Genomic DNA, 26,170 nt, shown 5'->3' with positions numbered 1-26,170 from the left:
ATTCTATAAAATGAGTTTGAATGACATTACAAAGATATTAAACTGAAGCCTGCAGATATCCAGCTAAGAACTTATGCTGGAGAAATGATCATTCCTGTGGAACTGACATTTGTAACAACGAAATGCAACAACCAACAAGCCACATTGAGCTTATATGTGGTAAAATTAGGAGGGCTAGCATTGGGGGGGGGGTGTGATTGGCTGGGACAACTACAACTTGATTAGAGATCCATCACAACTTGCATGTCATATCCCCCGCAATGAAGCCATCTGAAAGTGAATTAAGAAAGGTACTAGATTGTGCCAAAGCAGTGTTCAAGGATGCCATTGGAAAACTCAAAACGCAAGAGGAAAATAAGGTTAAATGAAAATGCTACAACCAAGTTTTACAAAGCCTGTCCAGTTCCTTATACCATCCATGATAAAGAAGCCAAATTCACATGGAGGCTGAAGGAATCCTTTCCCATGGGCAATACGGTGATCCCAGTAGCAAAGAAGAAAGGATCTGTCAGGATCTGTGGTGATTTTAAGCTCACTATCAACCTAGTACTGAAAGTAGATCAGTAACCTCTGCCCAGGATAGAGGATATTATTACAAACCTTTCTGGAGGAAAACATTTAAGCAAAGTGTACTTTTTTGGGCTTACCTACAGATGGAGATGGAAGAAGAGTCCAAAGTGTTTCTCACCATAAGCACTCACAAAGGGCTTTATAGATATAATAGGCTTATTCTTGGAGTTGCATCTGCAGAAAGCCATGGACCAGGTGCTGTACGGCTGTCCAGGTACTCAGTGTTACCTGGGTGACATCATTGTTAACGGTGAGGATGATAAGGAACACCTCCAAAATTTCAAGATAATGTTAAAAAGATTTGAAGATCATGGGCTCAGAGCATGACACAACAAGTGTGAGTTCTTTAAACAAAGCATCACTTATTGTGGTCACATCATTGACACACAGGGATTATACTTTATACTTTATTGTTGCCAAACAATTGATACTAGAACGTACAATCATCACAGCGATATTTGATTCTGCGCTTCCCACTCCCTGGATTACAAATATTAAATAATAAAAATAGTAAAAATTAGTAAATATTAAAAATTTAAATTATAAATCATAAATAGAAAATAGAAAAATGGAAAGTAAGGTAGTGCAAAAAAACCGAGAGGCAGGTCCGGATATTTGGAGGGTACGGCCCAGATCCAGGTCAGGATCCGTTCAGCAGTCTTATCTCAGTTGGAAAGAAGCTGTTCCCAAATCTGACCATACGAGTCTTCAAGCTCCCGAGCCTTCTCCTGGAGGGAAGAGGGACAAAAAGTGTGTTGGCTGGGTGGGTCGTGTCCTTGATTATCCTGGTGGCACTGCTCCGACAGTGTGCGGTGTAAAGTGCGTCCCCAGACGGAAGATTGGTTTGTATGATGTGCTGCACCGTGTTCACGATCTTCTGAAGCTTCTTTCGGTCTTGGACAGAACAACTTCCATACCAGGTTGTGATGCACCCTAGAAGAATGCTTTCTACGGTGCATCTATAAAAATTAGTGAGGGTTTTAGGGGACAGGCCAAATTTCTTTAGGTTTTCTCAGGAAGTAAAGGCACTGGTGGGCCTTCTTGGCAGTGAACTCTGCTTGGTTGGACCAAGTCAGGTCATTTGTGATATTGAACCCGAGGAACTTAAAGCTTTTTGACCTGTTCCACTTGCGCACCACCGATGTAAATTGGGTTGTGCAGTCCACTACTCCTTCTGAAGTCAACAACCAATTCCTTCGTCTTGCTGACGTTGAGGGATAAGTTATTGTCTTTGCACCATGCCACCAGGTTCTTAATTTCCTCTCTGTACTCAAAGTCATCATTACCCGAGATACGGCCTACAATTGTTGTGTCATCAGCAAACTTATATATTGAGTTTGATGGAAACTTGGCTACACAATCATGGGTGTACAGTGAGTACAGCAGGGGACTGAGTACACAGCCTTGTGGGGCACCGGTGCTCAGAGTGATTGTAGAGGAGAGCTTGTCCCCTGTTTTTACAGCCTGGGTCCTGTCTGTGAGGAAGTTGAAGATCCAGCTGCAGATCTGAGTGCTAAGGCCCTGGTTCCGGAGCTTAGGAATCAGTTTATTTGGAATGATGGTATTAAAGGCAGAGCTGTAGTCAATGAAAAGGAGGCTTACATATGCGTCTTTATTCTCCAGGTGTTCTAAGGAGGAACGTAGGGCCAGAGAGATGGCATTTGCCATTGACCTGTTGCTCCGGTAGGCGAATTGCAAAGCATCGAGGTTGACCGGTAGGCTGTGGTTGATGTGTGCCATAACCAATCTCTCAAAGCACTTCATAGCAATTGATGTCAGAGCCACAGGTCGATAGTCATTCAGGCATGCCACCTTGCTCTTCTTCGGCACTGGGATTATCGTTGCCTTCTTAAAACATGAGGGGATCTTAGACTGAAGCAAGGAGCAGTTGAAGATGTCAGCAAACACTTCAGCTAGCTCGCTTGCACAGGCCCGGAGAACCCGTCCCGGGAGGCCGTCTGGGCCTGTCACCTTCCTTGGATTTATCTTCAGGAAGGCCCTTCTAATGTCCTCGGTGACGATGAATCTCGATGCCACCAGGTCCGGTTCATCCGGAGGGAGCAGGACACTCCTCTTCTGTTCGAATCTTGCGTAGAATACTTTAAGTTCATCAGGAAGAGAAGCGCCGCAGTTATTGATATTCCCAGCCTTTCCTTTGCGCCCAGTGATCTCATTTAGACCCTGCCATTGTCTACTGGCATCCCTCTGGTTAGCCTGGGCTTCCAACTTGGCTCGATATTGCCTCTAGGCGCCCTTAATAGCTTTCCGGAGTTCACGCCCAGATTCCGTGTAGCTTACACAAGTATGCTGATAAAAATGAAGCAATAGTGGATGCCCTAAAGCCAAAGGATGTGTCACAGGTGCGGTCCATTTTAGGAATGTCAATTAATATAACAGCCAAACCTGGCTACTGTGCTCGACCCCTTGAACTCATTACTACAGAACGGGAAGAAATGGCAATGGACAAAGTAGTGTGAAGTGGCTTTCCAAAAGGTGAAGGAAATGGTGACGCCAGACACTGTACTCACACATTCTGATCCACATTGTCCAGTGAAGCTTGCCATGCACTGTTCGAGATGCTGACACTTCCAGAAGAAAGGTGTCGAGAACTGTCAGAGCCTCCTCCTGCAGTCCCAGAGTCAACTCCTACAACCACCAGGGAGGAGGCCCCAGAACCTGCGATTGTTTCACAGCCACAAGTCTCTCCTGACAAGCAAAGTGAATCACCTTGTCAGGAAAGACTTTATCCCACAAGAGTAAGAAATCCTCCCCAGCGATTAAACCTTTAGGCCTGAATGGGACAATTTAAAATTTACTATGCTGTGGATGTCTATATAGTGGTTGTATTATATAGTATATTGTATATATATTATAAAAGTTGAAATGCATTCTATATTGAGTTGGATTTTGTAGCTAAGCAGGGAGGAGTGTTGTGTATTTAATATTTAAGTAATATTGTAAATATATCGTTTGAATAAGCATTCTTTGTTTATTAAATAATTCATGTTATATGACTCACATTCCAGGCGCCCTTGTATTTCTTCCAATTAGTTTAATGTATTGGTGTTACAAAAAATAACACCGAGTGCAAAGCATATTATCAACAGTTACACACAGCTTACAGCTCATATAGCATATGCAATTATGATAGCAGAAAATATACAGTTACAAATAAATAAATAATATAGCCCAAGTCCCTGAGTGTCATGGCCTGTAGATTTATGGTGCATGGATGTTGGCCTGGAGCCACGTTTCTGCAAGAACATAGCTGCAGCAGTTTCTCATACCGCGCAGTGCAGCTGCAGACCAATTCCATCCAGCTTGTCTTCCATCGAGTGAACACTAGAGGGCAGCACTGTTGGGAGGGGCTAGCCCCAACCCAATACAGAATCCAGCGACATGCAGCCAGTCTGGCAACTCCTTCCTTGGCAGTCACAGCAGGCGACCCCGAGGCCTGAGGCCTGGTCTGCACCACAGCCAAGGCCATGCAGCCGTTGGTCTCCCCAATGAACCAGTGGATCAGACTCACAAACAAGAGAAAGTCTGCAGATGCTGGAAATCTGAGCAACACACACAAAATGCTGGAGGAACTCAGCAGGTCAGGCAGCATCTATGGAAAAGAGCACAGTTGACGTTTCAGGCCGAAGCCCCTTGACAGGACTCACATATTCTACATTACCAGTGTCCGACAGGGTCCTACGATCACAAGAAAGGTGTCTAAGACAATCACCTACACCATCCATTCAACCACACACCACCTCTATACACCACCTCTTCTCCTGGTGGCGCAAACAGGTTACAACACGGTGCACAACAAATCTAGCTCCCCTACTATCGAGCAACTCACTAGTGGTACTTGTAACACACATAAAAGTTGCTGGTGAACGCAGCAGGCCAGGCAGCATCTGTAGGAAGAGGTGCAGTCGACGTTTCAGGCCGAGACCCTTCGTCAGGACTTGTAGAACTTGATATTCTTGATAACCAGCAGTGTCTTGCGATTGTGAAAAAGGACATGAAGGACAAACAATTAATTGGTTGGTTGTACCCAGTGTTGCTGTGTGTCTGAGTGCGTCACCATCTTACCGTTTATGGTTTTGGGTGAATGTATTAGCATGGATAGCAAATTGGCTCATTAACAGAATCAGCAGAAGCAGCCTATTTGCTGAATGGAAGCTTTATCATGTAGCATGCAACAGGGATTAGCGTGGGGGCCTCAACTATTTACAGACTACACGAAAGAAATTAGTATACCATTTTCTCAACGATACAGAGACAGGAGGGAAAGTAAATTCTGAGGAGAATGCAGGCCCTGCAAAGGGACGAAGATAGATTAAGTGAAAGGGCAAAATGTAACAGAGCTTATAAATGTGAGATTATCCAGTTTTAGTAGGAAGAATAGAAAAGCAGAATATCACAGAAATTGAGGACGGTGGAATGGAGAGAGATCTGTGGTTGGAATCTTGGCTCATATTGCAAAGAGGATGGAGTTCCAAAAGAAGAAACCATTGCTGCTGACTACACCTGGACTATTAAGTACAAGTCTGGTCATGTTATGTAATGAATGATTTACTTGTATTGGAAGGAGTTCAGGAAAAGCTTCACTAAATTGGGTCCCAGGATGAATCGTCTTAGAATTCTTTAAATCATAGAGGAATGATGTGCCAGAAGGAGACAATTCATCCCATGTCTTCCTGGCTGGTCAAAAATGAACGATCCAGCCGAAATGCAATGCTGTGCAGTCAGTCCACAGTCTTGCAGTTCTTCCGCCCAAGTACTCCCTGGTGCGTTGAGTTTTGTTTCTCTCACTCTCGGAGGCAGTGGGCTAAGAGGGATGATTGCATAGTTGGGGCTACGCTCTTTCACAAGAAGGAGAAGGATCTTATTGAAACAAGAAAAACTCTTGCGTTAGATAGTGAGTTGAAGTTTCACCCTCCGGGATAATAAGGAATCGTCCATTTAATATTTATCATAATTCCTTATGACCGGGAAGGAGGCCATTTGGCCCATTAAACCTATGCTAGACTCAGAGCCCATTCCCCATTGATCTCCCTGCAACCAGTTCTCTCTGTATGCCCATCAATTCTTCACCGATTCTCCTGTTTTCCAACTACACCATGGACAATTTACCATAATGAGTAACATGCAAGCGTGACCTTGGAGTGTTGGAGGAAACTGAGAGAAGCCCACACAGTCACATGGAGAACATGCAATTTCTTACACCACACCTGTGTTAAATCAGTGCCTGGATTTATTATGCATCACATGGTACAGCCTTAACTCTCAAAATAAAGTATACTGTACTTTGTTATCCTTGAGCAGTAATACAGGAGTTCTACTGATCCTGTGTGAAGTCTACAGGATACATTGCTAAATGTACTACTTGATAGCTATAAGACTGCTTGATGAATTGTTATCAGGTGTGGGGCTTCACAAACAGACACATCAAACACGGAAATGGAGTGACTACATGAAGTGGTTATAGTAACTCTACACCATCATTAAGACTTACATGAATAGAATTTGCTCTGAATATCAGTGCTGTGGGGTGACTGATGGAGGCTCAGTGGCAGGAGTCACAAGAAGAACCAAAGAACCCAAGAAAAGAACAGAATTAGGCCACCTGGTCCTCAAGCCTCGTGTTGTATTTGTACTCACATCTCATTGATCATTCCACCACACTGTTTGTAAAAAGAAGTTGCCCTTCAGATCCCTTTCAGATTCTTCTCCCTCTCAACTCAAACCAATACCCTGTAGTTTTAGATTTCCCTACTCTGAGAAGAAGATTGTGACGATTCACCTTATCTAACCCCCACATTACAAACCTCTCCAAGGTCACCCTCAGCCTCCTACATTCCCAGCCTATCCAGTTCCGGAAACATACTTGATGCTACCACGTCATATTTTCTGTGGCCTTTCCAGCCTAATGACATCCTTCTTATAACCAGGTGCCTAGAACTGCACACACTATTCCAAGTACAATGTGGCCAAAGTCTTGTACAGCTCAAGCTCTTATATTCAATCTAGGGACCAAGGAAGGTAAGCAAGCCAAACACTTTCTTCACCACCCTGTTTCCCTGTATCTCCACTTTCAGGGAGCTAAATATCTACAGAAGGATTGTCAAAAGTTGTTTTTGGGTTTTTTTTGTAATTATTGCATTGTTTCTCATGACTTGTCAATCATTGTCAAAAGGGCTTGTTAAAAAGTTGGCATGCCAGTCCCAGATTCCTGCTGCAGGGCTCTTTTGGGAAATGGCTCATCTGCCTAATTCACTGTGGTTTCTGATTCCATCTTTGCTAAATCATCACCAGTGATGCCCTCCTCTTCCTTATGCCTTTTTTAAAATTTCACTTACAGTCTCTGTTGGTGATATTTGTACCGGTCCTTCATGATATTTCAGAATCTTCAGTATATCTTAGCTCACGTTTTAACCCACACTGTTTTGTTCAATAATCACCTCTATTCTTAGGTAGTCACATGGGAGAAATCTAATATTAATGCAGTTAACTCCTTTCTGACCTTTCCCTTCTCCTCATGAGGTCCTGCAGTGCAGCCCTGGTGGGTTCTGCGATCTTCTGTTTGTATTTCCTGCTTTCTCCATTGCTACACTGCAGATAACAAATTTTCTTGTCAATAAGCTTTGGAGTTTTATCTGATCTCTACAACTGCTCTTACAAGCCAATGGAACATCTTTGACTGCCCCTCCGAATTTTTGTTGTGTCTGTCTAAAGCCTGCTTTTAAGTTTGGCTTTGATTTTTTTCATATTGGAGATTCATCTAAATTCAAATGGTTCTAAGTTAATAATTACATCCCTGTCTTTACAAATCTGTGATGAAGTTCTATCTGGCATTATGGTATTTTAATTATGCCCTTGCTGCCTTAGAATAATCGACCTTTACTCAGTGGACCTCTTTGTTTGAAATGCTCCACCTTCTGATTAACAGGTGACATAATAGGAACCTAGGTAAACTGAAAACTAACAGGGTAACATCAAGTACAGTGCTGCAACATGCAGAGAACGAAAAATGCAGATTTCAGATAAGGAGTGATATAATCACACTGAGATGCAATAGCATGTGATTAGTATAAAGTGTGTGCTTAATGGTTGGCGTAGGCTCAGTGGATTGAGAAGGGCCTGTCCTCATGCCGTGTCTCACTATGATTCATAAACAGGACCATTAAGTGGCAGTTTCAACTAATTATTGGCAAGCTGAAAAGCAGATTTGCAAGAATCCTGGCGGGGCATCATCCTTGTGCCCAGAGTATATAGGACAGTGGACATATTTGGATGCAATTGATCTTTGCAAAAACAGAATTCCACATTGCTATTTTATACCAATGTATTTTAATGTGTTGTTTTTCAGATAATAGGAGGATTGATCCTGTGCATTGGGATATATGCAGAGGTTGAAAGACAAAAGTACAAAACATTGCAAGGTGTCTTTCTGGCTCCGGCTGTAATCCTGATTGTCCTCGGAATTCTGATGTTTGTGGTTTCCTTCATCGGTGTTCTAGCATCTCTCCGGGATAACTTGTGTCTTCTTAATGTGGTAAGATATTCTCTATTTATAACTTGTTTTTGCATTGAACTTTCACCTCTGTACTTTGTTTCAAAGTAACCTGCTCACTTTGAATTGAATTGAATTGACTTTGTTACTTACATCCTTCATATACACGAGGAGTAAAAATCCTTGCGTTACGACTCCGTCTAAATGTTCAATGTGCAATTTATAGTATTTTATAATAAATAGTGTGTACAACAGGACAGTCAATATAACAGAAATACGGTTGTGTCAGCATGAATTAATCAGTCTGATGGCCTGATGGCAGAAGCTGTCCCGGAGCCTGTTGGTCCTGGCTTTTCTGATGCGGTACTGTTTCCCAGAGAGTGGCAGCTGGAACAGTTTGTGGTTGGGGTGACTTGGGTCCCCAATGATCCTTTGGGCCCTTTTTACACACCTGTCTTTGTAAATATCCTGAATAGTGGGAAGTTCACATCCATAGATGCGCTGGGCTGTCCGCACCATTCTCTGCAGGGTCCTGCGATTGAGGGAAGTACAGTTCCCATACGAGGCAGTGATGTAGCCAGTCAGGATGCTCTCAATCGTGCCCCTGTAGAAAGTTCTTAGGATCTGGGGCTCCATGCCAAACTTCTTCAACCGTCTGAGGTGAAAGAGGCACTGTTGTGCCTTTTTCACCACACAGTTGGCGTGTACAGACCACATGAGGTCCTCGGTGATGTGGATGCCGAGGAATTTAAAGCTGTTTACCCTCTCAATCCCAGGTCCATTGATGTCAATTGGGGTTAGCCTGTCTCCATTCCTCCTGTAATCCACAACCAGCTCCTTTGTTTTTGCAACATCGTCTTGAATGCTACGCTCAGATCAAGGGAAGTTCAGGTGATAATGATGTGAAATAGAAGTCATTGCTGCTAAGGTCATGAATATAAACATCTGCTGCACCTCAGAACCAATTACCAATTTCACATGTCCTGTCTGATATTGGAGTTGTTATCTTTTTTGTGTGCTCATAAAAAGAACATTATTTGATTATTCTGCTAAACAAGGTTTTGCCGGAAATCATTTTGTATTTTTAGAAAAGGTTGATTGCATTAGAAGGAAAATTCTTGAAATATAATAACTGGTCATTTTTAGTTGTTTGGAAATGGTAATGTTATCTAATGTACATTAAATATATTTGTGTCAAATTCTTTTCTCTCCTGGTCTAACAAAGGCAATGATAGGTTTTATCTTAGATTTTTAATGCACTACAGCTATATAATCAGTTGTTCATAAATTGATTTTCTTTTGCAGATGTTTAACATAAGGAAAACTTAGATAACTTTGATACAATACTGTTCTGACTTATATCCATTTCAGGGATCAACTTTATTCACCTTATACATTTACATCCAATGGTGAATTTATGTGAAATTTTAAAAAATACTCTTGCAGGATAAGGATTGAAATATTTTACACCAATAATCTAAATAAATTTATGCAGATTGACTTGACTTCCTAACTAGTCCCTCAGAAAAAAGTGGAGTGTTTAATTTAAACTGACACATGAGTGCATTGCCAATACACATACAGTATTAGGATATTTTGGTCAAAGACACAGAGTACCTGGTCAAGCACTGTAAGAATATTCTAAAGTACAATATTTCACCTCTCATTCTAGAAAATACAGATTTCTCTTCGTATGGAAAGCCTGTCATCCCTGGAATCAAATCTGTGAACATTTATAGCACCCTCTCCGAGGCGAGTACATCCTGTTTTCAAGCTAGGTACATGTCAACACAATCCTATATACAGTAACTGCAGCAGGATACCTTTAGCTCTATTCAAATCCTCTCTTAAAGGGCAGCATATCACAAGCCTTCCCACCTGCTTGCTGCGCGTTACTTTCCAGTTAGTTGTGCATAAGGTCCTGGGTCCCTTTGAGCACCAACATTCCTCAGCCTGTCACCATTTCAAGGTTCTCGCCGGTGTCTGTAAGGAGTTTGCACACTCTCCCCATGACTGTGTGGGTTTCCTCCGGGTGCTCCAGTCTCCTCCCACATTCCTAACTCCAAGTTAGTAAGTTATGGGCATGCTACATTGGCGTCGGAAGTGTGGCACCACTTGTGGGCTGCCCCCCCCCAAGCACGTATTCTGACCACGTGTTTCACTGTAGGTTTTGATGTTTCGATGTACATGTGATGAATAAAGCTAATTTTTAATCTTTAGTGTGCAATTCTGTTTTCTCAATGGAGATAGATGACTTCACAAATTTCCTCATTATATTCCATATGTCATATTCTCACCACTTATTTAGCTTGTCTATATCCTCTGAACCTTCCTTATATCCTCCGCTCTGCTGAATTGTTTAGTATCATCAGTAAACTTTGAAAATATTGAAGTAAAAACTGTAAAATCTAGAAATACTCAGCAGACCCGGCAGCATCTGTGGAGTGAGAAAGGTGTTGTTACAAGTCAATGATTTTTTCTTTGAGATTTGAGAAAATTTAGAGATGAACAAGTTCGTAGATACAGAGAAAAAAGGAAGGAAAGAGAGAACAATAGTAAAGGTCTCAGATAGGGTAAGTGATGGAAGGTGTGATCATGCAAGGTGTTAGGGATAAATAAAGGTAAATGCCTTTCTTTTGTTGTCTCATAGTGCCTTACAAGGCTGGTGGGATGGATCCAGGATCAGGGGGTGTTCCTCATGTCAGATGTGGGAACTTTGGGAGACCTCCCGTCTCCCTGATTGCTACATCTGCACAAGGTTCATCCAGCTGCATCTCCTTACAAGCCATGTTAGGGAACTAGAGCTGCAACTGGGTGGCCCACAGCTCATGTGGGAAAATGAGGAGGGGATAGGTAGGAGCTACAGGGAGGTAGTCATCCCTAAGTTGCAGGAGGCAGATGGCTGGGTGACAGGAGAGGGAAAGGGAATAGGTAAATAGAGCAGAGTACCTCTGTGGCCATTCCCCTCAATAACACTGTTGGGGGAGACATCTTACCAGGGAAAAGCTGCAGTGACCAGATCCCTGGCACAGAGTTTGGTTCTGTGGCTCAGAAGGGAAGGGTGGAGAAGAAGAATGCCATGGTGATAGAGATTCAACAGTTAGGGAAGCCGACAGGAGATCCTGTGGATGTGAAAGAGATACCCAGAAGGTATGTACTATATGTTACCTCCCAGGTGCCAGGGTCAGGGACATCTCAAATCAAGTCCACAGCATTCTAAAGGGGGAAGGTGAGCAAATAGGATGATTTGACAGATAAATGTGTGACGGAGGCATTTGTGCAGGGGATGGGATTTCAGATTCGTGGATCATTGGGCTTTCTTCTGGGGAAGATATGACCTATACAAAAAGGACAGGTTACATTTAAACGAGAGGGGGACCAATTTCCATGTGTGCAGGTTTTCTACTAGGGTTTAAACCACTTTGGCAGGGGGATGGGAATCAGAGTAATGGGTCAGAAAATGGGGCAGTTGGTGTGCAGGTAGATGCATCATGTAGAGAGACTGTGAGGATGGATAGGCAATTGACAGGGCAAAATTACAGTCAGTGGGATGGTTTCAAATGTGTCCATTTTAATGCAGGAAGTATCAGAAATAAGGGTGATGGACCTATGACATTGTGGCCATCGTGGTGTCAGATGTCTTGGTGGATGAGCATTTTGGAGATAGTGACAACTCCCTGACCTGTGCCATACCATTAGCCTTGGAGAGGGCAAGGACCAGGTGATAAGGGAAAGTTTTTAATTGGCGGAGGGAGATTATGATGCTATTCGGCAGGAACTTGGGCGCATAAATTGGGAACGGATTTACTCAGGCTGTACAATGGAAATATGGAGGTTGTTTAGGGAGCAATTGCATGGAGATCTGGATAGGTTGGTCCCATTGAGGCAGGGGAAGGGTGGTGGGATGAAACCAATATCCTTTCTCTGGTGACATCCTTGCCTCATAGTTGACAAGAGATGTGGAACATCTGGTCAAGAAGAAGAAAGAAGTTTAGCTTTAGGAAGAACTTCAGGTTTAGGAAGCAAAGATCATACAGGGTCATAGAGAGTTACAGGTTAGCCAGAGCTGAAGATTAGGCTCAGGAGAGCTGGAAGGCAACATGAGAAGGTATTGGTAAGTAGGATTAAGGAAAATGCTAAGGTGGTCTACACATACATGAGGATGACAGGAGTGAGGGTAAGAAGTTCAAAGTTCAAAGTAAAATTTATTATCAGAGTACATACATGTCACCAGATACAACCCTGAGATTCTTTTTCTGCAGACGTACTAGACAAATCTATAGAACAGTAACTGTAAACAGAAGCTGTAAACTGTAAACATCAAGAACTGTAAACTAAATAAACTGCTCAAATTCAGGTAAAATAAACACAGGTAGCAATTAATAACGAGCATGAAATATCAAGATAAAAGAGTCCTTAAATGAGTGTAGTTATCCCATTTTGTTCAAGAGCCTTTTTTAAACGCAAACAACAGGAATTCTGCAGATGCTGGAAACTCAAGCAACACACATAAAAGTTGCTGGTGAACACAGCAGGCCAGGCAGCATCTCTAGGAAGAGGTGCAGTCGACGTTTCAGGCCGAGACCCTTCGTCAGGACTAACTGAAGGAAGAGTGAGTAAGGGATTTGAAAGTTGGAGGGGGAGGGGGAGATCCAAAATGATAGGAGAAGACAGGAGGGGGAGGGATGGACCCAAGAGCTGGACAGGTGATAGGCAAAAGGGATACAAGAGGATCATGGGACAGGAGGCCTAGGGAGAAAGACAAAGGGGGGGGGACCCAGAGGATGGGCAAGGGGTATATTCAGAGGGACAGAGGGAGAAAAAGGAGAGTGAGAGAAAGAATATGTGCATAAAAATAAGTAACAGATGGGGTACGAGGGGGAGGTGGGGCATTAGCGGAAGTTAGAGAAGTCGATGTTCATGCCATCAGGTTGGAGGCAACCCAGACGGAATATAAGGTGTTGTTCCTCCAACCTGAGTGTGGCTTCATCCTTACAGTAGAGGAGGCCGTGGATAGACATGTCAGAATGGGAATGGGATGTGGAATTAAAATGTGTGGCCACTGGGAGATCCTGCTTTCTCTGGCGGACAGAGCGTAGATGTTCAGCAAAGTGGTCTCCTGGTCTGTGTCGGGTCTCGCCAATATATAAAAGGCCACACCGGGAGCACCGGACGCAGTATATCACCCCAGCCGACTCACAGGTGAAGTGTTGCCTCACCTGGAAGGACTGTTTGGGGCCCTAAATGGTGGTAAGGGAGGAAGTGTAAGGGCATATGTAGCACTTGTTCCGCTTACACGGATAAGTGCCAGGAGGGAGATCAGTGGGGAGGGATGGGGGGGACGAATGGATAAGGGAGTTGTGTAGGGAGCGATCCCTGCGGAATGCAGGGGGGGGGGGAGGGAAAGATGTGCTTAGTGGTGGGATCCCGTTGGAGGTGGCGGAAGTTACGGAGAATAATATGTTGGACCCGGAGGCTGGTGGGGTGGTAGGTGAGGACCAGGGGAACCCTATTCCTAGTGGGGTGGCGGGAGGATAGAGTGAGAGCAGATGTATGTGAAATCCTCCCTTACCCATCTTTCCCTCCCCCCCCCTGCATTCCGCAGGGATCGCTCCCTACGCAACTCCCTTGTCCATTCGTCCCCCCCATCCCTCCCCACTGCTCTCCCTCCTGGCACTTATCCGTGTAAGCGGAACAAGTGCTACACATGCCCTTACACTTCCTCCCTTACCACCATTCAGGGCCCCAAACAGTCCTTCCAGGTGAGGCAACACTTCACCTGTGAGTCGGCTGGGGTGATATACTGTGTCCGGTGCTCCCGATGTGGCCTTTTATATATTGGCGAGACCTGACGCAGACCGGGAGACCGCTTTGCTGAACATCTACGCTCTGTCCGTCAGAGAAAGCAGGATCTCCCAGTGGCCACACATTTTAATTCCACATCCCATTCCCATTCTGACATGTCTATCCACGGCCTCCTCTACTGTAAAGATGAAGCCACACTCAGGTTGGAGGAACAACACCTTATATTCCGTCTGGGTAGCCTCCAACCTGATGGCATGAACATCGACTTCTCTAACTTCCGCTAGGCCCCACCTCCCCCTCGTACCCCATCTGTTACTCTTTTTTATGCACACATTCTTTCTCTCACTCTCCTTTTTCTCCCTCTGTCCCTCTGAATATACCTCTTGCCCATCCTCTGGGTCCACCCCCCCCCTTGTCTTTCTTCCCAGACCTCCTGTCCCATGATCCTCTCGTATCCCCTTTTGTCAATCACCTGTCCAGCTCTTGGCTCCATCCCTCCCCTTCCTGTCTTCTCTTATCATTTTGGATCTCCCCCTCCCCCTCCAACTTTCAAATCCCTTACTCACTCTTCCTTCAGTTAGTCCTGACGAAGGGTCTCGGCCCGAAACATCGACTGCACCTCGTCCTAGAGATTCTGCCTGGCCTGCTGCGTTCACCAGCAACTTTGATGTGTGTTGCTTGTTCAAGAACCTGATGGCTGAGGGGTAGTAACTGTTCTTGAACCTGGTGGTGCCAGTCCTGAGGCTCCTGTACCTTCTACCTGATGGCAGCAGTGAGAGAAGAACATGGCCTGGGTGATTAGGATCTTTGATGATGGATGCTGCTTTTCTCCGACAGTGTTTCATGTAATGTGCTCAATGGTTGGGAGGGCTTTACCCATGATATACTGAGTCAAATCTACTATCTTTTGAAGGATTTTCCACCCAAAGGCATTGGTGTTCCCATTCCAGGCCGTAATGCACCCAGTCAGCACACTTTCCACCACGCATCTATAAGTTTTCCAACGTTTTTGATGACATGCCAAATCTCTGCAGACTCCTGAGGAAGTAGAGGCACTCTTGTGCTTTCTTTGTAATTATATGTATATGATGGGTCCAGGACAGGTCCTCTGAGATAGTGACACTCAGGAATTTAAAATTACTGACCCTCTCCATCTCTGATCCTCCAATGATTACTGGCTCAAGGACCTCTGGTTTCCCTCTCCTGAAGTCTACAATCAGTTCCTTGGTTTTATTGACAGTGAGTGAGAGGTAGTTGTTATTACACCACCCAGCCAAATGCTCAATATCCATCCTGTATGCTGATTCATCACCACCTTTGATATAGACCGCAACGGTGGTGTCATCAGCAAACTCGTATCTGTACTTAGCCACACAGTCATAGGGGTAAAGCGAGTAGAGCAGAGAGCTAAATACACATCACTGTGGTGCCCCTGTGCTGATGGAGATTGTGGAGGAGATGTGTTTGCCAATTCAAACTGACTGAGGTCTACAAGTCAGGAAATCCAGGATCCAATTGCACAAGGGAGTAGTGAGGCCCAGATCTTGGAGTTTACTGATTAGTTTTGAGGGGATGATGAAGATAAACGCTGAGCTGTAATCAATAAAGAGCATCCTGATGTATGCACCTTTGCTGTCCAGATGTTCCAGGATTGTGTGAAGAGCCAGTGAGATGGCATCTGCTGTAGACCTGTGGCTTCGGTAGGCGAATTGGAGTGGATCCAAGTCACCATTCAGACAGGACGTGCTTCAATACCAGTGTCTCGAAACACTTCATCACTGTGGGTGCAAGTGCCACTGGGCGACAGTCATTTAAACAAGTTACCACACTCTTCTCGGGTACCGGTACGATTGAAGTCTTGCCAGGTGGGTATCACTTGCCGAAGCAAGAGATTGAAGATGTCTGTGAGTAGACCAGCCAGTTGGTCAGCACAGGTCTTCAGTACTCAGTCAGATACTCTGTCTGGACCGGATGCTTTCCTTGGATTCACTCTCTTGAAAGCAGCCCACATGTCATCTTCAGATGCTGAGACCAAAGGATCATCGGAAGACATGGAGGTTCATGATGGTTCCTGCCTGTTCTGATGATCAGAGTGAGCATAGAAAGCATTGAGCTCATCCGGAAGTGAAGCCCTGCAGTCCCAAATGTCACAAGGTTTAACTTTGTAACTTTGTAGGAGGTTATGGCATTCAAACCCTACCACAGCTGTTGAGCATCCCTCGTTGATTCCAGTATTGTCTGGAATCTCCACTTTGCCCAAGAGATCACTTTCCAGAGATCATACCTGCACCTCTTGTAGCATTCTTCATCTCCAGACTTGAATGCCTCTGTTCTGGATTTCATTGTTCATCATGGCTTCTGATTGGGGAAAACCCTGAACGATTTAGTGGTGGACACACTCATCCACAGCTGTTTTAATGAATTCTGGAACGACCCTGCTGTAGTCACTCATGACCTCAGATGAGCCCAGACTCAAGGTAATTCCGTAATCATTACTGCACTTCCTGCGACCACATTGTAGTTGTCTTGATACCTGGAGCCTTGCTCTTTCAGCTCTGTCTGAACACAGGTAGGATCAATCAGGGATAGAAAAGGAAACATGTACCTAAACCAGAGGAGGTAGGGAAGGTCAATGTTCACTAGTGTGAGGGACCTTGATGTCTGTGAAGACAGCATAAAATAGGCTGACATGCTGGAACATGTTGACGTTAAGAAAGAGGATGTGCTGGAACTTTTGAAAAACATTAGGATTGATAAATCCCCGGGGCCAGACAGGATATATACCAGGTTACTACAGGAAGTGAGGGAAGAAATTGCTGCACCTTTGGTGATGATCTTCCCATCTTCACTGGCCACAGGAGTGGTACCAGATGATTGGAGAGTAGCAAATGTTATTCCTTTGTTCAAGAAAGTGAGTAGGATAACCCTGGGAATTAGACTAGTGAGTCTTACCTCAGTGGTGGGCAAATTATTGGAGAAGATTCTTAGAGACAGAATTTACAAGCATTTGGGGAAGTATAGTCTGATTAGGAATAGTCAGCATGGGCTTTGCGAGGGGCAGGTCATGCCTCACAAGGTGGAATGAATTCTTTGAGGACGTTGATGAAGGTCGAACAGTGGATGAAGTGTATATGGAATTTAGTAAGATCTTTGATAAGGTTCCCCTTGGTAGACTCATTGTGAAAGTCAGGACGGATGGGATACAGGGAAACTTGGCTGTGTGGATTCAGAATTGGCTTGCTTATAGAAGGCATAAGGTGGTAATAGGTAGAGCATATTTTGCCTGGAGGTCGGTAACCAGTGGTGCTCCTTGGGGATCTGTTCCGGCACCCCTGATCTCTGTGATTTTTATAAATGACTTGGATGAGGAAATGGAAGGATGGATTACTAAGTTTGCAGATGACATTCGACAGCTTGCTCTCCATTATCATACTGCCCTGGCTTGTGTATCACATAGACAGCTGGGACACATCACCCATGGTCAACCCTGACAAATGGAGGGCCTCAGATGACATGAAGGTTGGTGAAATTGTGGGTAGTGTGGAGCTTTGTTGTAGATGACAGTGGGACATTGACAGTTTGCAGAGCTGGGCTGAGAAGTGGCAGATGGAGTTCAACTGGAAAAGTGTGAAGTGATTCACTTTGGAAGGTTAAACTTGCTGGCAGAACACAGGGTTAATGGCAGGATCCTTAGCAGTCTAGAGGAATAGAGCAATCTTGGGGTTCACATCCATAGACCCCTCAAAGTTGTAACACAAGTTGATAGGGCTGGTAAGAAAGCGTATGGTATGTTAGCTTTCATTAGTCATGGAATTGAGTTCAAGAGTCACGAGGTAATGTTGCAGCTCTCTAAAACTGGTTAGATCGCACTGTGTTCAGTTCTGATCATCTCATTATAGAAGGATGTGGAGGTTAAGTGAGCTAGGGCTTTTGTCTTTGGAGCAAAAGAAGATGAGAGGCGACTTGATAAAAGTGTACAAGATGATAAGAGGCATAGATTGAGTGGATAGCCAAGATTTTTTTTTTCCTCAGGGCTGAAATGGCTAATACGAGGGGAGCATAATTTTAAGTTGATCGGAGGAAAATATAGGGGGATATCAGAAGGCAATCTTTTTTACACATAGAGTCGTGGGTGTGTGGAATAACCTGCCAAGGATGGTAGTAGAGACAAATACATTACGGACATTTAATAAACTCTTCAATAGACACATGGATATTAATGGAGGGTTATGAGTAAGGGAAGGGTTAAATTGATTTTAGAGTGGGTTAAAAGATTGGCATGACATCATAGGACGAAAGGCCAGTACTGTGCTGTAATGTTCTAGCTCTTTGTTCTGAAAGGTATAATGCTGCCTAAAAAATACTAGGCTTGAAAAATACAGATTTCAGCAGAGGAAGACCAGGGATGAAGAGTTATCTAGTCAGAAGTATGAAATAGACTGAAAAGTATTTCAGATATGTGAAAATTCAAGTGGGTTCTTACAAACTGAGCTGGAAGAAATTGAATTGAGGAATAGAAAGCAGCGGAAAATTTAAGCAAATATTCTGTTCCTGAAAATCAAAACTGGAAATCTGAAATGAAAACAGAAAATGTCTCCTCGGGTTGGAAGGTGGAAAATGTAACTTCACTACTTAAGAGAAGTGAGTGAGAGAATAGAGAGAAAATGGAACTGTAGATGAGTTAGCCTGAGTGGTAGAGAAGAATTTATCATAAGTAAACGATGACAGTGAACTTAAAATAATAATATACATCAGTGTGGTAGCATCAGCATGAATTTAAGAATGTGGCATTATGTTTAACAAATGGTTGACTGTTTCTAATTGGTAACTAATAGGTTAGATAAGGGGGAATAAGTGGTGCTTTTCAACCTTCAGGAGGCCTTTCATAAAGTGCAAAAGACAAGATTATTGATTAAAATTAGAGAAAGTGAGATTGGAATAATATAATTGATTGTGACTGCTTAGAAAACAGTGGGTAGGAATAAAAAGATAGCTTTTGAATGGAATGCTGTGACTAGTGACATGTCGTTGCTTTATAAGGCATTGGACAGAGCACATTTGGAGTATTGTGAGCAGTTTTGGGCCCCAAATCTAAGAAAGGATGTGCTGGCCTTGGAGAGGGTCCAGAGGAGGTTCTCAAGAATGATCCCTGGAATAAAAGGGCTAATTTATGAGGAGGGTTTGATGGCTCATGGCCTGTACTTCTTGGAGTTTAGAAGAATGAAGGAGAATCTAATTGAGACCTACCGAATATTGAAAGATCTGGAAAGAGTGGACATGGAGAGGATTTTCCAACAGTGGGAGAGTCTAGAATCAGAGGGCACAGCTTCAGAATACAAGGACATCCCTTTAGAACAGAAATGAAGAGGAATTTCTATAGCCAGGGGATGGCGAATCTGTGAAATTCAATGCTAACAGACGGCTGTGGAGGCAAGTCATTGGGTATATTTAAAGTGGAGGTTGATAGGTACTTTCTTTCTTTTCTTTTTAAATCTTTTTATTGAATAAGAATACAAAAAGGTAAGCCATATAGGCACTAATACACTGTTAGAATATAATAAAATTACAGAAGATATTAATACAAAAAAATACTACAAACAATGTAATTTAAACATAACGTACCAAGGTAACATAATAGTATACTAATTTTTATATATATATCAATAGAGAAAAGGAAAAAAAAAACCCCAAAAAAACCACCGTGCAACTAACTAAAAGCAAAGCAAAGCAATGGGCTAACTTGAAACCAAACAGAGTTAAAAAACTTAAAATCACGTCCTCAATCCCGACCTCCATTAAAAACAGTAAAAAAAAAGCAAGAAGGGTATATATTACATTAAATGAAAATATTGAATAAAAGATCTCCAGGTCTGTTCAAATTTAAATGAGGAGTCATAAAGATTGCTTCTAATTTTCTCCAAATTCAAGCATAATATCGTCTGAGAAAACCAAAAAAAGGTAGTTGGAGCATTGAGCTCTTTCCAATGTTGTAAGATACATCTTTTCGCCATTAAAGTAAGAAATGCAATCATTCTACGGGCTGAAGGGGAGAGATTACTGGAAATTTTAGGTAGTCCAAAGATAGCAGTAATAGGGTGAGGAGAGATATCTATATTCAATACCTTGGAGATAATATTAAAAATGTCTCTCCAAAAAGTTTCCAGAGTAGGGCAAGACCAAAACATACGAGTTAAAGAGGCTATCTGCCCCGGACATCTATCACAAAAAGGATTAATATGAGAATAAAAGCGCGCTAACTTATCTTTGGACATATGTGCTCTATGAACAACTTTAAATTGAATTAGGGAATGTTTAGCACAGATAGAGGAAGTATTGACTAATTGTAAAATCTGCCCCCAGTCATCCACGGAAATGATAAACCCCAATTCCTGTTCCCAATCTACCCTAATCTTATTAAATGGAGCTTTCCTAAGTTTCATAATAATATTATAAATCATAGCCGATGCACCTTTCTGACATGGATTAAGGTTAATTATAGTATCTAAAATGTATGTAGGAGGAAGCATTGGAAAGGAAGAAAGTATAGTACTTAGGAAATTTCTAACTTGTAGATATCTAAAAAAATGTATTCTTGATAAGTTATATTTATTAGATAATTGTTCAAAAGACATAAGGGAACCATCTAAAAATAAATCCAAAAACCGTGAAATACCCTTAGTCTTCCAAATTTGAAAAGCACGATCCGTAAAAGAGGGAGGAAAAAATATGTTACCTAAAATAGGAATCACTAACCTAAATTGATTAAGATCAAAAAATTTTCTGAATTGAAACCAAATACGTAAGGTATATTTAACTATCGGGTTAGACACCTGTTTAAGGCATTTCAAATCAAAAGGAAGAGAGGAACCTAAAATAGAGCCAAGTGTATAACCCTGAACAGATTGTAATTCCAATGCTACCCATTTAGGAATGGATAGTATATCCTGGTCAAGTAACCAGAATTTCATATGTCGAATATTAATTGCCCAGTAATAAAATCTAAAGTTAGGTAATGCTAAGCCTCCATCTCTCTTAGCTTTCTGTAAATGTATTTTACCCAGTCTCGGGTTTTTAGGTACTTAATTAATTAGGGTGCCAAAGGGTTCAGGGAGAAGCCAGGAGAAAGTGATTGAGAGGGAAAGTAAATCAACCATGACTGAATGGCTGAGCAGACTTGATGAGCCATATGGCATATGGCTCCGATGTCTTATCTCTTGCATTGGAAAGATCAGTGCTGGAGCACCAGCTCTTTCCATGATACAGAGAGGAGGACCAAGTGTAATATATCTTGGTTTGAAAAGGATACAAAACTGGGCGTCAGTGTGAGCGGTGAAGAGAATGCAGAGAGGCTCCAAAACAATGTTGACAGACCAACTGAATTCAAGCATATTTGGCGGGTGAAATATGTGTAAAGATGTGAGGTTATTCACTTCTGTCAGAAAAATAATAACCTGGACGTTTCACATCATATGTCACTCATTAGAAATCTGATCCTAATTCTTTTTTCGTATGGTGAGAGGTTGAAAGACGTTAGTTTTCAGAGCTTACTAACTTAGGCATTATTGTACAGGAGTAATGGAGAGTTAACATGGTGATATTGGGTGGGACTACAACTAGAGGTTAGGGGTTAAGAGTGAAAGGTGAAAAGTTTAGGAGGAACATAAGGGGAAGCTGCTTCACTCTGAGGTTCATGAGAGTGTGGAATGAGCTGCCAGCACAGGTGGTACATGTGAGCTCGATTTCAACGTTTAAGAGAAGTTTGGATAGGTACATGGATGGTAGGGGGTATGGAGGGCTATGGTCCCAGTACAGGTCAATAGGAGTATGCCATGTAAATGGTTCAGCACAGACTAGATGGGCCAAAGAGCCTGTTTCTGTGCTGTATTTTTGTATGGCTCTATGATATAACAGCCAGCTGGGATAGTACTGTAAATAGTTTGGTGATCTTCATTGCAAAAGGATTCGAGTACAGGAGTTAAGCTATGTTATGCAATTTCTAGATGCAGGCGAACCTGCGGAGTGCTCCAACTATCTTCAGTTCCATTATTCAAAGTTCACCACATTGACTTGTGGAGCAGTACAACTGAGAGGGGGGTGGGGTGAAACTGGTAGAGACAGTGCAGTTATACCACATGGGACCTGTTCTGAGGAAAAGTGATATACTTTGTTCGCTTTAGGAGAAAGCAAGCACACTAAGACAGAAATTTCTTAGGAGGTTTGACAGAGTAGATAGAAGCTGAATGAACTGCTTCAGTTTCTTGTGTTGCTGCAGCAGCCATTCGATGCTTTACCTAAAGAAGCAAATATCAGCTTTATAAGTGGAATATTGATAATAAGAGACATTGTAGTCAACCAAAATGACATTAAGATGTTACTATGATTTTTTTTTTCTTCACGCAATTATAATATCTATCAATTCTGTGTAAAGCAATATCAAAACCTCACTTGCACTTCCTGAACCCACAAACAGTATTTCTAAAAATATTGGTGCATTTATTAAGTTTAAGACTAAGACAGAACTATTTTCTTTTTCTACATAGTTTCTCTGCACACTTGCAATTGGATTGATACTTGAATTGATTGGTGGAATCGTAGCATTGATCTTCAGGAATCAGGTAAGTAATTAATACCTCATCATTAAATTGATCATAATGCATATTAGCAGACTTTGAATTGTTAAGCTCTGCATTAACCTTTTTATACTCCATTTTGCTATTGTTTTTCCTTTGCTTAATATTGTTGGATAATTAGAATGATCCTACACAAAAAAAAAGCACAAAATGGACTTTCATTTCCAGTTTTTAATGGAGACATTTGGGTCTCATTTCTAATCATTGTTTTAGATTTTGACAACAGGCAGTTTTGTTCCAGTTCCAATTATGGATATATGGCAGAACAAGATGGAATTTAATTCTCCCTAGTGTGAGTTGGTGCATTTTTGGGGGGACAATAAAGAACAGCAACAGCCAACAGTAAGGCCTAGGGAATATTGAGGAACATAGGAGGAGACTGTGTCACAAATCCAAGGACCTCTGAAGGCAGCATCCCAGGTAGATGACGCGATACTGCCTTCATTAGCTAGGTCATAGAATATACAAGTTTAGAGCACATGGTACAACATTTTCTAAAGGATTTGCAAGGCCACAGCCAGAGTACTGAAAGCAGTTTTGATCATTACACTGTATGAAGGATGTGATTGCCTGAAGATTGCAGAGAGAAAACTCTCCAGGATGTTGTCTGGGATAGAGTGCTTCCATTACAAGGCTGAATACAGTTTACCTGGAATGGAAAAGGCTGAGGGGAATTTAGTAGAGGTTCAAAGTAAATTTATTATCACAGTACATATATATGTCACTATATATGACCCTGAGATTCATTTTCTTGAGGGCATACTCAATAAGTCCATAATAGAATAATAAGCAAAACAGAATCAATGAAAGGAGATTAATGACAGAAAGAATGAATGTTGTACAAATGTATGAGGGAATAGACAGTATAAAGCCCTTCCCAATGGCAGTACTTGGAAGTCTAAAGCTAGAGGGCATAGAGAAGAGTAAGAGTTTTAGAGGCTCTGAGGAGGAACTTTTCGTTCAACATTAGAATGCACTGCCTGAATGGGTGGTGGAGGCAGGTCTCTCTCACAAAACTGTCACCACGGCAGTGTAGTGGTTAGTGCAACGCTGTTACAGCTCGGGGAATCGGAGTCCGAAGTTCAACGCCAGTGCCTTCTGTAAGGAGTCTGTGCACCCTCCCTGAGGAAAGTGTGGGCTTTCTACAGATACTGTGGTGCCCTCCCCACAGTCCAAGGACGTACAGGTTCATGGGTTAATCGGTCACTGTAAATTAGGTTAGGCTTAATGGCAACTGTCAGTGGTTGTTGGGTGCGTGGCGCGAAGGGCTGGAAGGGCCACTCTGAGCAGTGATAGCGTCACCCTAACGGCTACGCTAACGTAGCAGCCTACTCGGTCCGGGAGGTGAGATCACATGAGATTCAGGGTGAGCTAGACACAATTGGGAGGATTTGGCAGAAAGAGTCAAAGGGTAATGGTGCTGAGTTGTCTTTCAGATTGGAGGCCTGTGAAAGGTGGTGCGTAGCAGGCATCGATGTGGATGCACTGTTGTTTGTCAGATATACTTATGATTTGGATGAGAACATAGGCAGCGTGATTAGTAAGTTTATGGATGGCAACAAAATTGGTGGTATAGTGGAAAAAGAAGAAGGTTGTCTGAGGTTACAGTTGAATACTGAACAACTGGGAAAGTGGGCAAAAGAATGGCAGATAGAATTTAACGCGGACAAGTTCCAAGTGATGCGTTTTGGGAAATTAAACCAAAGCAGGACTTTGTAAATGGCGAGTATTGTAGAAGAGAGAGACCTTGGGGTACAATCACATTGTTCCCTGAAAGGCGAGGAAGTGCATATGGCACCCCTTCAAGGGACAGGCACTGTGTACAAGAGTTAGGACATCATGTCACAGCTGACTAGAATGCTAGTGAGACTGCATCTGGAATAGTTCTGATCAGCAGACCAAACGAAGGATGGCCTCCAGTTTGGACCCACCAATAATCTCATCCGATTGACTGCTTCTCCTGACACTTCTCTCTCCAGATTCTATGGAGCACCTTCTCTGCCATGTGGCAATACCTGTAGACCCTGTCTCTTGCTCTGCCACAGCTCCAGGCCTCAATTTCCACTATCTGCTAAGGAACTCACCTACACTTTATCTCCACCAGATCCATGCCTTTATCCACTGGTTTTTCTCCTTCCTCATGTCCAGGAATGATCGGAAGATCACCTGTCTCCAGACTGCGAGGATGCTGTTGTAGTTTGGTTTGACTGACCTCTACCTTGCTGAGGCCAGGCAGCAATTCTCAGACATCTCCTCTTACTTATTCCTTCAACAGCTCCACACCATCACCAACCTCATTGACTCTGGAGATCTCCCATCTATTGCACCAACCTCATAGTTCCCTTACCCTGCACTGCTTATTTCTACCTCCTACCCAAGATCCATAATCCTGACTGTCTAGGTAACCCATTTGTTTCTACCTGTTCCTGCCCACTGAACTTGTCTCTACACATCTCAACTCCATTTTGTCCCCTTTTCCCACCTATAAAAACAACACTTCACATGCTCTCAATCTCTTCAATTGCTCTAAGTTCCCTGGCTCTGATTGCCTCATTTTCACTATGGATACCCAATCTCTATGTACGCCTATACCCCATCACTAAGGATTTAAAGCTCTTTGTTGCTTTCTAGACAACAGACCTAACCAGTTACCCTCCACCACCGCCTTCTTCTGTCTGGCAAAAGTAGTTCTCTTCCAGCTCCTCCCACTTTCTCCGAACCCAAACTGTAGCCATAAGCCCCACCTCGGCCTGCCTTTTCATTGGCTGTGTGGAATAGTCCATGTTCCAAGCCTACACAAGTAACACTCCCCAACTCTTTCTGCACTACGTTGATGACTGCATTGGTGCTGCTTCCTGCACCCATGATGAGTTCAACAATTTCAGCAACTTTACCTTCAACTTCCACCCTGCCCTCAAATTTACTTGGTCCATCTCTCTCCACTTTGTGAATCTCTCTGCCTCCATCTCTGGACACAGATTGTCTAGTGTTATCTTTAATTAATCTACTGACTCTCACAATGACCTTGACTATACCTCTTCCCACCTGGTATCTTGTAAAAATGCTGTTCCTTTCTATCAGTTCCTCTGTATCTACTGCATCTGCTCTCAGGATGAGGCTTCCCATTCCAGAACATCTTTGATGGCCCCCTTCTTCAAAAAAAATGGACCACCCTTCCTCTACCATCAATGCTGCCTTCTCTTCTGCTCATGTGCCCTTCACCTCCCTGTAGGGCCCCGCCTTCCCTTTCACCGTGGTCCTCTCATTGCTCCTGTCAGATGTATTCTTATTTAGCTCTTTACATCTTCCACCTATCACCTCCCTGCTTCTCACCATCACCCCTCCCCCACCCACCTACCTTCCCCATCACCTGGTTTCACCTATCACCTGCAAGTCTGTACTCCTATCGCTCCCCCCTCCTTATTCAGGCTTTTTCCTCTTTCCTTTCCAGTCCCTATGAGGGGTCTCAGCACGAAAAGTGAACTGTTTGTTCTTCTCCATAGAAGCTGCCTGACTTGCTGAGTCTCTCCAGAATGTTGTGTTTCTGCATTTTGAAGATATGGTTAAGTTAGAGAAGGTTCAGAAAACATTCACAAGGATTTTGCCAGGACTGGAGGCTTTGAGTTCAAAGGAGAGACAGCAAAGGTTGGGAGTGTTT

The 26,170-nt window shown here is 43.0% G+C and overlaps 1 protein-coding gene across 2 annotated transcripts in view; it reads left to right on the top strand.

Annotated features, from left to right (window-relative positions):
• Positions 1–26,170, top strand: part of tspan15 (tetraspanin 15) — a 166,156-nt gene that overhangs the window by 43,019 nt on the left and 96,967 nt on the right. For both annotated transcript variants that reach the window (XM_063071144.1, XM_063071146.1), the window contains exons 2-3: positions 7,934–8,119; positions 22,423–22,497. In XM_063071144.1, the coding sequence (XP_062927214.1) occupies positions 7,934–8,119; positions 22,423–22,497 (261 nt within the window). The remainder of the gene's footprint in view (positions 1–7,933; positions 8,120–22,422; positions 22,498–26,170) is intronic.

Source organism: Mobula hypostoma, chromosome 19 (genome assembly GCF_963921235.1).
Source record: "Mobula hypostoma chromosome 19, sMobHyp1.1, whole genome shotgun sequence".
NCBI lineage: Eukaryota > Metazoa > Chordata > Chondrichthyes > Myliobatiformes > Myliobatidae > Mobula > Mobula hypostoma.
The sequence above is the reverse complement of the archived record's forward strand: the minus strand, read 5'-3'. Positions and strand labels throughout refer to the sequence as shown.